Here is a 14,061-nt window from a genome sequence, read left to right as displayed (position 1 = left end):
TCCATTAAATAAAATCTAATTAATGTAATTCAGAACATATTACAATATAGATACAACTAGCGGACCCGACAGACGTTGTCCTGTACACACGTGTTAAATTTGAAAAATCTGTAATATCTTCGAAAATATTAATTTAAATCATATGCTGTAAAGGGCCATATAGATCTATATTTAATCAACAATGTACTTAAGGTATTTTATTAAATAAGGATTAATGCTGTTTTGGTTAAAATCGCTTTGAAATATATATTATATGTCGTAAAAAGTAAATGACAAAAAAATGTTATTGTGGGACTTTTGGATATAAGAGATAGATATATACCATAGCGGAGTTTTCTGTAGAATTTTTCAATCTGCACAATACTTAGTACATTATTTTGATAAATCATTCTATTCAATCATTCTATTTATTAAAAAAAACCGCATTAAAATCCGTAGCTTAGTTTTAAAGATGAAAGCATACATAGGGATATAGGAACAGAGAACGCGACTTTGTTTTATACTATGTAGTGATATTACATACGAAATTTAATCACACAATGAGAACACGAATTAAACAATAGTCATAAACCTGGAAACACTCATAGGATATGCAACATTAAGACCGAAAGTTTCCAGGATTTCGAATTGCTTGTGGTTTTCCTTTTCGTACACGAATAACGACGTATATCTACTTATATAATGAGAATTGAGAGCGTTGTCCCAAACACATTGTGACAACCCTATTTAATTGATTCAAACTATTATCTTTATTATTACCTAGGTGATATAGTCGAGATTCGCATGCGTGAGGCGTGTGTGAGTTTGAAGTGATATCGCTAGGGAATCCAGTAGGGATGCTGCTACATTAGTGAGATTTCTCGCATCGTAGGGGCTGGTTGTGTGCTCCGCTCGTTAAAAGTTATGTCGCTACGGAATTTAACTACAATTTGAACTGTTTGTTTCAATATGTGATGTGATTCTACGCACGTTGACTGCAACAAAGGTTAGATTATTTTGTAGTTTTGATATACAATTACCAATATGAACTTAGGTTTGGTAATTCTTTTCGTAAAAACATTTTTTTTATTGTACACATTTGTACACACTACACAAGTTGTTTAATTATAAATTGAGTCAAATAATGCCTAAATATTTATAGTTCTTGTATGATAGTGCCTCAGTACTTATGAAAAGTGATGATTTTTTTTAACTAGACCTTTATCGTCATATAAAATTACATTTAATAGTACTTACTTAGGTTCATGTAACGTCCTTCAATTAAAATTGACATCCTTATTATATTATTTTTTGAATTTTTAATAACTTTCGGACATAACTTTCCTTACGTACCGTTGTATGCTCATCGAAACTTATAAAAGGCATAAAAGAATAAATTATTTTCTCAAAATTGTTTCCTTCGGAAAAAATGGCGCTCTGAGAGATAAGAAGAAACGAAGAAACTCTGCCAGCATTCTTTTTTGCGCTCTTTTTAATATTACATACAATATTGTACTGTCATTGTTATTGCTATAAAATAATCATAATCTAGTCCCAGGCCGTCGGATCACTAAGATATTAAGCTGTGGAGTAGTAGGACTTACGACAGAGCCATCTTTTAATAAAACATTTTAATTTATTTATAAATAATGCCTGAACAGTGGCTGGAACTTTATTATAAAAGTGTATACATTTACCCTTAAAGCTATTATCTATCTTATGAAGCCTACTAGAATTAGTTACAAGCTGATTTAGTGTTTAGTGTTATAAAAATGAAAATCACTATTTAGAGCAAAAATGTGACAATTTTTGTGAACGTGTATTGTTTTCATTCATGTACTGATAATGATATATATAATATAGCCACGTATGCCTAAATGATACATAAAGCCGGAATCCGTACCAGAATTAGAAAATAATTTATCATAATTTACGGATATTACTTTTTCATAGTTGTTATTATATATATTATATATATAGGTATTTACCGTTACTTTCGTTAATTAATTGAGTATAAGCACAGAGCAAATAAAAAAAAAATCATAAACTTTTACATAACATTATTTTTAAGATTATACCTACGATGATAACTATACTAACTCGTTGCCTCTTCAGTCATTCTATCTTATGAATTATACAAATCTAACAAAACCACATCCATTTAAAAAAATATTTAACTTACCACTGAGAAAATTGAAAATATTAAAAAATTCGGGAAGTTATTAGTTTTACCCCGTTTTTCGAAAATCGAGTTTTCTTCAGATCTCGACGTTTAAAGGTCCTAGGAAGCTTCCCTGACTATTTCCCCGATGGTGTCCGTACGTCTGTATGTGTGTGGGTGTATGTGTGCCGTTTGAAAATTAAAAAAGTCGTGTTTTACTTACAAAATAACTTTTAACTTCCTGCTGAGAAAATTAAAAATTTTCAAAAGTTGGGAAATTATTTACCCCGTTTTTTGAAGTTCTTAGGTCCGGGGAAGCGTTCCTGACGATTTTTAAGATGGTTTCTGTATGTCTCTCTGTGTGTGTGTGTGTGTGTGTGTTGCCATTCGGAAGGGCTTGACCAAACTGAGATTTTTAATACAATTAATTAAAGTAGATTTTAAGAAATCTTAAAACAACTACGAAAAACAAACATTCTAAATGTGATTTAAACGGCTTTACCGATCGACTGAAAGCTGCGTGAGAATCGGTTCATTCATTAAAAAGTAATTGCGGTTTAAATTTTATAAAATAGGGTTTTATTAAGCTTTTATCAGACTTTTGAGTTCGAAGAGCTCAAAAGCATAGAACAGCTTACTCTTTGAGCTTAAAATAACACAAATTATATTTTTTAGCTCGAAGAACTCAAAATCATAGGGAATTAGCGGGAAGTTACAGGGTGGTCCTTAGGGTCAACCGTTTTCCTAATTTTTTAACTGTTAGCACTTATATTTTTATTTTATTATAAAAGTGAAGGAATTTTCTCGTTGCATTATTTTTCTATAGGCTTGATCCAAAAATTGCCAGTCCTGTTTCATTTTTACTCGCGTTTCAATCCTAGAAAACGCATTTTTATTTGGATGTGTGATCAAAGAAAAAACTTCATTCTAAGTTTTACAATGAAGTTAGGCTAACAGACTATGTAGCAAATAAGATAAAAAACTTCTGGATACGACTTGCGCTCAGTTCTAATTAGTTAAATTTATTGCACTTATATAAAGTTTAATGATTGAGAAACTGAAGTGGCAGTGGGCAGAGCACATAGCTCGGCGGACAGATGGCCGTTGGGGCAGTAAGGTCCTCAAATAAACAAACGCGACCACGTACCGGAAGGCATAGTGTTGGTAGGCCCCCCATAAGATAGACCGACGATTTGGTCAAGATCGCCGGAGTAGATTGGATGAGGGCAGCGGAAGACCGATTGACATGGCGATCTTTGGAGGAGGCCTTTTTCCAGCAGTGGACGACTTCCGGCTGAATAATGATGATGATGATATAAGGTTCTGCACCAATTTATCAGAAGTTCTATTAATATCACAAATGTTTTATTTTTTTCAATTAAATTCGTTCCATTATTTAAACTGCGTTAAAAAGTGAGAGCTACTCGTGCTTCGGTTCTTCTGTGTGAGATAACCCTTAATCTACTATCGAACAATTTTTATCCATTCGTTTCTTGAAGTTTATATTAAAATTGAAAGTGTCAGTACTTTCAATTTTAATTTAAACTTTCAACAAAGGATTTTTATTTTAATAATTAATAAATGATTAATTAATCTTATTCTAGTTACGATTATTGTTATTTTTGGGATCGGTGTCCTTCGGCCGCAACCCGCACTCGCCTCTCGCCTCCTCACGACTCAAGCAAATCTCTCCTATAACTATGTATGTAGTAACAAACCTATCTTGCATGACACCGACTCCAAAAATTGCAATAATCATAACTAGAATAAGATTAATAATTTAGATTGTATAAAAATACGCAATTATTTTTATACTTTTTAGTGCACATTATATCTATTGTTTTGGAATAGTGTTTTTGAACGCGGTTGTTTTGTTGTTATTTTTTTTTATTTTATGATTTTTAGTCAATTTGAAGTACACTAACAATCTGCCTAAATATGTGTAAATATACTAAATTTTTCAATGCAGCAATGAACGTACTTTGCAATTTGATTACAGACAGTGTTCCGTTACTTTGTCATGGATTCCGTTATCAGAACCTAACCAAACTCTCACAAAACTATCTTTGAAGTATATCCTTTCCAATAAAAAAATAATCATCGAAATCGGTTGGCGCGATATTGAGTTATTCGTAAATTTATTATCCATTTTGCTATTTGCATTTTCTATACGTATGTATAGAAAAATTTAAGACTTATGGTTTTCTCATGGATTCCAATGTCAGATCTGGAACAAATTACAATGGGACCATTCGGGAAGCACCAGCTGTCAAATAAAAAAAAAATTATCACTATCGGTTCACACAGTCGAAAGTTTTTAGGTAACAAACATTAAAAAAAATACCGACGAATTGAGAACCTCCTCCTTTTATGAAGTCGGTTAAAAAAAACAGTGCACTTCATTACCTACGTTGATTCCTGAAGTATAAATAACACGGAAAACGTACTGGACGTCTCTGTCGCGGACATTTGTACTATATTTTTATGTCAAAATTTGTTCTGTCCAGAGAAATAGGCACAAAAAATTTGGTGTCAAACGGATGGAACAACCTGTCCAGTGGTATTTAGACAGGTCAGGTAATACGAGTATTAAACGTTTTGATTCGCTATGTAGCAAGCTTGACACCTTTCTTTTGAAGAAAAACAGTAAGAAATGGACCAAGTTTGTTTGTAATTAATTGAAATTAACTTTTCAGAAGTTATATTTTTGAATCAAATTAATGTTTGAAATCCAAGATAGCCACCGCGCAATATGTTCAATATATCTTTTCCAAGGGTCGGGGTGACTGAGAACTGTCAGCTTCATCACTAGGAGGAGGCTTCTCTAAACAGGATGCCGGCTAGATTATGAGGACCACAACAGCGCCTATTTCTACCGTGATTCAGTAATGTGTAAGCATGAAGGGCGCCGTAGCTAGTAAAAATACTGGGCAAACGACACGTAACATCTTATGTCTCTAGGAGACGAGCGCAATTGTAGTGCCACTCAAATTTTTTTGATTTTTCAAGAATCCTGAACGGCACTGCATTGTAACTGGCAGGGCGTATCAATCACCATCAGCTGAACGTCCTGCTCGTCTCGTCCCTTATTGTCATAAACAAAAACACATTGGTACGTGGCGGGCGAGGATCGAACAGGGAGCTCTGTGGAGAGAGTGAACAATCTTTTCCGTCACTGACGCTTTACGAAGTTAATAAATACTTAATTAAACAAAAAGTCCTCTACATCAAACGAAGTTTGTTTACAGTTATACAAGCATAGTCCAGAAACTTAAACAAAGGTGAAACTTGGTCCCGCGTCGCCATTTTAAAACTTTTATTTTGATGTCAAACTTGGACATTATCACCCAGTTGCGAGTCCTCCCTCCAGCTATTCGAGTTAAACTCAGCTAATTAGCAAAGTTTGCCCACAGCCAGCCCTACAACTTGGACATGTGGAATGTTATTTCAGTAACAATGTTAATTCATATGATTCCGTTAACTTTACGAGCCTCGTATTACGCTTTATATGTCAAATTAATTTTACACAATTATGAATACTTCAGGCTTCTTTCTGTAAAATAATTTTTCTTATTCTATAAGCTTGATGAAACTTCAAAATAATCTGATTAATAATTTACAAAAAAACAAAACAATTTCGACGTAGAAACTATTCATAGTTTTTCTATATTTTCTTTTAATCTATTTACCTGTATAGCCGATTGGTTAGTGACCCTACCTACTCAGCTAGAAGTTCCGGGTTCGAATCCCGGTAACTGCAAACATTTATATGATGAATATGGATGTTACGAAAAAAAATGTTATGAAAAAAAATTGATATTTTTTTTTCATAACATTTTTTGAGTCATGGATGTCTGTATGTAGGTATTTATGTTACACACAGGCTATGCCTAATTTGGGATCAAATAATTTGTGTAAAAGTGTGTCAATATAATGATTATTTAATAAAATAATAAGTTACCAATATTAATTAAACGATTTCAGAATTTTAAAAGCTCTACCGTTATAATATCGCTCCCCGAAAATATTTCGTTGCTTTAGCCAAGTTTTTAAAGTTAAAATTAGTTGTTCAAATATCCTTTCTAACGAGTTAATTCACATATTGTGGAAAGTTACCATGTAGCAATGAGTTTTGGGAAACGCCGCATATTTTCCAACTTTTTAAACACTTTTTCAGTGAAGTTTCAAGCTCTTCTTACGTTCAGAATTGGTCGTTAGAAATCATCAACTGTGTAACAAATGTTAAATTATATAAACAAAAGTATGTATATGAATGCACGCAAGAAGTTATACTTCTTTGGCATGACAACGCAAAAATCCTTAAAATTATTTATTCCATCTGTTATTCTACGTATGTAGATAGAACAATATTGTTAAAATCTTCCAAAGATGGCTTTGACAATTAATTATTATGTAACGAATACGGCTGTATGGTCTTGAAACATTTGCATGTCCTAATAATGGACAAAGAAACCAAAAAAATAACGAATGTCGCAAACGTCAGAAAATTTTAGGGGCCAAGCCTAAATCCTATAAAAACATTTATTGTTGTATCTTTTTCGTTTCACCAAATCCAATTCATATCGAGCTAAAATATATTTCACTATATTGTTCTACAGTTCATTTTAATATAATTTTAATGTAAACTTTAAACAAATAAGTATTCAATAATATTTGAGAACATCAAGTAAAAACCTATTCCTTTGTGGCATCCTTCATTCCATTTAGAAAAGGGACTTTCACGTTAAGAGAAATCTATCAACTTTGATTAAGATGTTTCTCTTTGAATTCTTTTCAATTATTCTGAACACATTTCAACCTGATTTAGGAAGTCATCATTGAAAGATTCAATCACTTAAAGCATATTCGTTTGGATCTTACACGAGCTAAAAGACGGTACATATATCAATACTTAAATGTATTTGGGTTTTCAAACATAAAATTAAAAATTCAAGCTCATGAGGCACTCCATTCGTAATGTCCCCAGTCGGATGGTAGGTAGTTTGGTGATGTTTTACGATTTAGAGAATATAGTAACTTTAAGTAGCAATTGTCTGCTTTCTTTATAAAAGGAAGACAAACGAGCGTAACCTGGTGTTAAGTGATCACCGCCGCCCACATTCACATGAACACCAGAGGAATAACAGAAGCGTTGGAAGGACGCCCTTGTTATGAAGGTATCCATGTCGTATCGTCCCGGAAATACCACACAAGGAAGCTCATTCCACAGCTTTGTAGTACTTGGAAGAAAGTTACTTGAAAAGCTCACTGTGGAGGACCACCATACATCCAGAGGGTGGGGTTGATGTAGTTAACAGGCAGAGAATACTAGTACGCTCTATAGATAAGCGTAAAGTCTGTAAGCGTAAGTAAAACTTACGTAAAACTTAGCTGAGTATAGGCTTATCATAATATTGGATTTCGTTTTTATAGTCATTTGACAGCTGAGTTAAGACATGCAATGTGTTTCATGCAAAAGTCAAAGTAAGTTAGTAAAGTCTGAGCAAAATCTAAGTACGATCGATAGAACTCAGCCTTGGTTTCACATAAAATATTTATTTTATGGGGTCTCCCATTTCAAAGCACCTAAAGAGGGCTTCACTATAAAAATCTTATGCGTCTATGATTAGCCCGCCAGTCCTTACCAGTGGGAATCTTCTTAGCACAGGATAGGGTATACATCAGAATCATACTATCGTCAAGCAGTAATGTGTATACATTACTGCGTTTCGGTAACTTCGGAAACAAAAGGCGCGCGAGAGAAGAAGCGGCGCGAGAAACTCTCCGAGCATACTGTTTTTGCGCTCTTGTCATTGTTATTGCTATAAAATAATCATAATCTAGTCCGAGGGCGTCGGATCACTTAGATATGCAGCTGTGGAGTAGTAGGATTTACCATTACAACGAGTTTTTAAAAATAGTTACGAAATTATTACAATGGGCGCAAAATGCATTAAATAACATTCAAAACAGAACACTCTCGTTAAAAACGTTTCCGTGTCGATACAAAACATTTAAAAAAATAAAAAACACACAGCCTGCGTCGTGAAACACTGCTCTGATTAATATCTGATATGTATTTCATGCGGGTGATTTTTTATGTATATATTTGCGTACGTTCTGAATGCACTGATGGACAGATAGTCCTCTTTTGTCGACGTTGCTTTTAGTTAATTTGATTTTATAATAATTAGTTTCTACTTACTAGTTGATGCTCGCGACTACATCCGCATAGATAATAGGGTTTTTAAAAATAATAAATAAGTTTGGAATTCAGAATTCGTTCAGGTATATGCTCTAGGACCTCACGGGTTATCCTGCCTAAAATCAGTAGGCCGTATCAGTCGTCACGCCAGCATTTATGGGTCACACTCTGGCTCTTTCTCATGACCAAGCTACGTCAGTTCGTGCTGGGGCTGCTGCTTCGACTGCCAAAGACAGCAAACGTAGCAAATATGTTGGTCTCAGTAAGCCATACATCTTTGTGCCGTTTTGTGTCGGGACACTTGGCCCGTGGGGTCCAGAGGCGCGGAGAATGTTCAAAATACTATCTTCGCGCCTCAATAAGGCTACTGGAAACTCAAGTGTTGGCAGTGATTGCGGTCAACGGATCACCCTAGCTATCCAACGAGGAAATGATGCCCGTATTCTTAGTACGCTTCCATGTACCGATAGTTTGAATTTTATGTAGTCATAGTATTGTAAATATAGTTATAAGATTTATTTGTTTGAATTACTTGTTATTGTTATTAATAAAGTTTGGAATTGAAAATTATTTCGTGTACTATTCCAGTTGCGCTTCCCGTTTTCGGGAACGTTTTCGTTTTTTTTATGATTCTTATTTCGAGGTAGATTGCTCTGGCAAGCTAAACCTACTATTGTTATAGTTATATAGCTCATAGACGTGAATTTCAATTTTTCACAAATCTCGAGGGAATCATGGAATTTTCAGAAATTTTAAAATCGATTTAGTAGATCCAGATATTATCGTTATTACAAACATACATAAATTATTACAAACTTCCGCATTTAAATATATAGTAGGATGTATAATTGCAACTCCTACGGTTTTGAATAGCTCAGATATTGCAGATTTTTTTCCAACTTACTTGACACGTATCGTTATATTTTGGATAATTCACACTATATCTTTATGAATTATAGCCTATGTGTTATTCTGATGTGTAAGCTATATTATTAAAATTATTCATTAAAATCCATTCAGTAGTTTTTGCGTAAAGAGGTAACAAACATACACACGCACTCACAAACTTGAGCATTTAAAATATTAGTAGGATTGTGCTGAAGCTCTGAATGTTCATTTGAAACGGCGGCGATGAGTTTCCTGCCACTTTTTCTCAAGTTTTTTGAAGTGGTGGTGAATGTTAATATCTTATCTATCCACTCAGTACTGCATGATACGCGGTTAAAAAGATAAGATGGTCGTTAGTTTAATTAAGTAATGTTCATAGTACTATGTCACTGTAACACTGCCACAAATACTTATATTTAAGCGAGAATTAGGAAACCTAACCTAAAACCATGCCAGAAATTACTAGTCATGCTAGATACTAAGTAGCCAGGATACCTAGCAAAAAAGCATAATAATTTTTTCAGTTAACATTTTGTTTAAAGAGATATTTATATGGACTGTAATTAACGGCAGGTATGTCTCAAAGGGACCCTCAGACCGTAAGTGCAGCTTAGCGCCGAGAGATACGCAAACATTCTGCTATTTAAAATCTTTTCAAGATGTTTGTTTGCCTTACGGCTTCAGACCTTTTTTGTACTTAATGTCTCTTTAAAGGATTATCTCAGGAATTCTCTTTTGATATCCTCAGCGACTCCACGAGATAACTCAGTTTATTTATATACTTTATGCAGCTTTAAGTTTAGTTGTGAATGCGTAATTTTATGTCACATTTATAGGTTTATTTACGGCGACGTTTTAACATAAATTGGTTTTAGTTAGTGAATGGCACAGTTGCATTAAATAACTAATTAAGCAAATCTGAATGGTGAAATCGGTCTATTTAATGTTGTGCTAATCAGGATTTTTAAATTATTTTTGTTTGTTGCAGGAAGATGTTTTCAGTGTGGAAGATGGTATTAATGGCGGCGTCTACTACCTTTGTGTTCACAGGTATGATTCAAAGATTTATTAATATTAAATTTTAACTTAGAAAATATTTATATCCTTGTATGTATGTATTTATTTTTTGAATGAAAATGAAAATGTCTAATATTTGTCTGAATAACCTATTTTTTACTTTTTGCGATATGAAATCTTGTTGGCTAATGTAAAATCAAACTTCTAGTCATTTTGGTTTAGTCTGTGTAAATAAAAGTGAAACTTTGTTAATTGCTTGTCTATTTTGTAAAGTAGGTAATCATATTGATTGTTGTCGAAAACCAGTATCACAATTTTGCTTTTGCAATATTTAGGTAAAAATCGACTCAGGTCCCAGTTCGGAGTAGTTCAATTAACTTTAGTAACGGTCTTATTACAAGGGTTTAAACCAACGCATGAAAGGACCATTTTTGTGAAAAACTACAGCTCAAACCAGCTAAACTAAGTTAAAACTAGCGATTATGTAGAAAACAGCAGCTGCAAGTTACTAATTAACTCTCTACAAACTAAAAGTTCGATAAACAGGCGATTTAAATATTAATTTATTGAAGAATTACATTTATACCGAAATATAATCTAATTTGCCGTAAAGCGCCGTCTCCTTCCCTAAAATATGTGCGAAGCGAACTATGGCTGGACTAAGCGGGAACTCGTGAAAGGGTGCTTGCTGCTTGTGGTGCGAAGTTGACCTGCTATAGTTAATAGATCATTGTATTTATTGGATGGGATTACCAATTATTATGACTCTGGTGTCCTCCACCTTGCCCTGCACGACAAGGCACTCGATGGACTCTCCCTAGCGCCAGGAGATGTGTCCGAAGAACTTAAGTATGCGACTCTGTACTAACAACGAGAGGCGTTGTTTTATGCTAAGTTCATGGAGAATGGATACGTTAGTACGAAACTCGGCCCATTAAACTCCAACATTCTTCTCCAGCACTACATCTACAGAGCATAAATTTTTTTTTCTCGACTTGTCGTAAAGTCCACGTCTCTCCAACATATATAACAAGTGTTTGGACGAGCCGGTTTTTCGAAGCTTTTGTTATATTCTTCTATATTTTCTTCAATTTGTCCATCGCAGTTCTTACTATCGCCATACGGTGCTTCACTTCATCTACGCATCCTCCATTGTTTGAGTTTGCAATCTTTATTGCAAGAGACATTATATGAACACTTAAAATTGCGTAAAGTTCTTTATGCATCACCATTATCAGAAATTGTATGTTTGTGTGTGATTTATACCGAATAATTTAATGTTAACGCTTAAAACTGTTTAATTACAGTTTGCTAAACAATCCATGATTGCTAAAAGATAGCTTTGTAATGAAAATCGTGTAAATAAATGTGATTAATGTATAGACATTAACAATAGACAATATCAACATAACAGCTTTACATTATAGAGGTATCAGATCCAATATATCGCGTGAAGTTTTAATTACGTCGTGATGTTAATTTTGTAGGTCGAAAACGAAACCGATTTATTGTAACTCTAATTATCATAATGACTTCAATTATCAATTTAAAGTTTTGTATTTTGCAAAATGGTTAATGTGAAAATAAACGGTGTACCGTGAGAATAAGCTTCTTAAGAGCGGGCAATGTTGTTACCTATTTTGGTAGTATTGTCACAAAAAGTCAAGAGAAATTTAACAAAACATTTTTGGCAGTGGACACTCACATATGCCCCGGATCATTGTGGTAGTGCAACCATTTTGCGTGGTCGTATGAAGCTTTGTCTCTATACCATTTAATTTACTCATGTGAGTATGGTTACGTAAACTCTCGTGAACGAGCACTTACGGATGTAGTGATGATGATTACTTCTGTTTTCTTAACATGACATCGGCACTGAAGGAAGCAGGTAAGCAAAAAATGCAATTTAGGTGGTCTCAAAGAGGTTTGCCATGACCTGGTTAACCTACATAGAGACGCAAATTTTAACGGCATTATAACCGGCCAGTACCCTTAAAGAAGCACCTACTTACCATCGACATGGGAGACAGTCCTTCATACAGGGGACGCATGGAGACAGAAGAAAGGACAATAGGAGGAGGAATCAACGGACACAAATCCTGATCTCTAGCAGTGCTTACTGGTGTTCGCAGCAATCGTAAAATGCTGCTTACTTTCGTAGCTCAACTCTTTACGAAGTGGCGGTGAATTCAATAAGAAAGTAATTATTTGCCATTCATACGTGTCATTTCCGTGACCTACAAAAATAAAATGATTTTGATTTTATTTGATTTAAATATATAATTTTATAATTCATATTTAAAGCTTCTTGGAGCTTTATTAGAGTTCATTATTGTCTCAAATATATTTAATGATATTTGTATCAATGTAGTTATATTTAATTGGTCATAGCTTACTGCTTCGTATATTTTTCTGCCACAACAAAGGCTTTAATCCTACAACAGCACTTTAAAAAGCATTGGCCTGTAGAAATTTTAATGAGTCCATCTCTCTGGCTCCGCAATATTTTACCTCCTTATTCTGTATCTGCATTACAAATTAAATGACAAAGTATATACTTGAACCCATTAAGGCGAACACTCAATTAAGAACCTTATTCCCATTTCGCAGTGTTTATATTTACTCGAAATAATAATGCGGTTAAATCATCTAAAGCGTCTTATCCTGTTAATAATGTATGAATCTTACTGTCGCATTTTAGGGTCCCGTACACGAAGAGTTCTCAAATACATTCAAATTTGATCGTGATCAAATTATTAGTACCTACCTATTGCTATATTATACTGGACCTATTCTGGTAAAAATCTTAAATGTGTAAGTAATTGAATTGATTAAAATTCAACAATTCCTGGAGTGGCGATAAATGTAAATATAAAAGAAAACTTTTGATATTCATAACTGTCATTTCCTTGGGCTACATGAAAAAGTGATTTTGATTTGATTTAATGCATGTCTGACCTGGATTACCAGGAAGCTAAGCTGCAAATGGTGGAGAGAATTATGCATCCTCATAGGTTTGTTCTCTGCTAATTGCAAGCTGTATGCGCACCTAGTCAAACCTGGCCTCACTGAATCAAGTCCGTGCATATTTGGCCACAAGGCCACCGAACACTCTACACCCATCCAGTTGTGTGCTAAAACCGGGAATGCCGGTAACTGTTGCGTAGCAACGTTGCAACGTAAATGACGAGAATGTCAAACTTCAATACATTGTTAATTTCAACAGCTCCGTAGCTCAGCGTAAAAGTGTTTACTTTAGACGCTGTAGACCCGGGTTCGATACACCTACCAGTGTATGGAGATAGATAGAAGTCATATCTGTTCGGGAAGACCGCTGCCGGTAGTTGATTCCACAAAGTGGCTGTGTGAGGCAAGAAATTTCGAATAAAGCGCGCGGTTGTGGAATGCCAGACGTCTACGTGATGCGGATGGTACTTTGCACGTAATGTCCGGTGGTGGAATTCGGCCGCTGGATTCAGCCCGAACAACTCCTCTGAGCACTCCCCGTGATAAATGCGGTAGAAGATCTGCATCTTCACCCACATCTCTACGCAATGCTAGAGAATCAAGCCGATCGGAGATGACTTGATCGTCGATGATTCGAGCCGCTCTTCGTTGTATGCGGTCAAATGGAAGAAGCTGGTACTGGGGAGCACCCGCCCAGAGGTGAGAACAGTACTCCATGTGAGACCGAATTTGCACCTTATAAAGTTGCAGGCGGTGGCTTTTAGTGAAGTACTGTCTCGCCTTACTGAGTACACCAAGCTTTTTTGGGGCCAGTTTGGCCTTCTCTTCCAAGTGACCACGGAAC

General features: G+C 34.8%; 1 protein-coding gene across 1 annotated transcript in view; it reads left to right on the top strand.

Annotated features, from left to right (window-relative positions):
- The first annotated feature begins 870 nt into the window (after nt 1-870).
- Nucleotides 871-14,061, top strand: part of LOC126967493 (cell adhesion molecule Dscam2-like) — a 156,186-nt gene continuing 142,995 nt past the window's right edge. Inside the window, exons 1-2 of the mRNA XM_050811981.1 lie at nt 871-985; nt 10,222-10,283. Of these exons, the coding sequence (XP_050667938.1) occupies nt 10,226-10,283 (58 nt within the window). The 5' untranslated portion in view covers nt 871-985; nt 10,222-10,225. The remainder of the gene's footprint in view (nt 986-10,221; nt 10,284-14,061) is intronic.

This window comes from Leptidea sinapis, chromosome 13 (assembly GCF_905404315.1).
Source record: "Leptidea sinapis chromosome 13, ilLepSina1.1, whole genome shotgun sequence".
Classification (NCBI taxonomy): Eukaryota; Metazoa; Arthropoda; class Insecta; order Lepidoptera; family Pieridae; genus Leptidea; species Leptidea sinapis.
The sequence above is the reverse complement of the archived record's forward strand: the minus strand, read 5'-3'. Positions and strand labels throughout refer to the sequence as shown.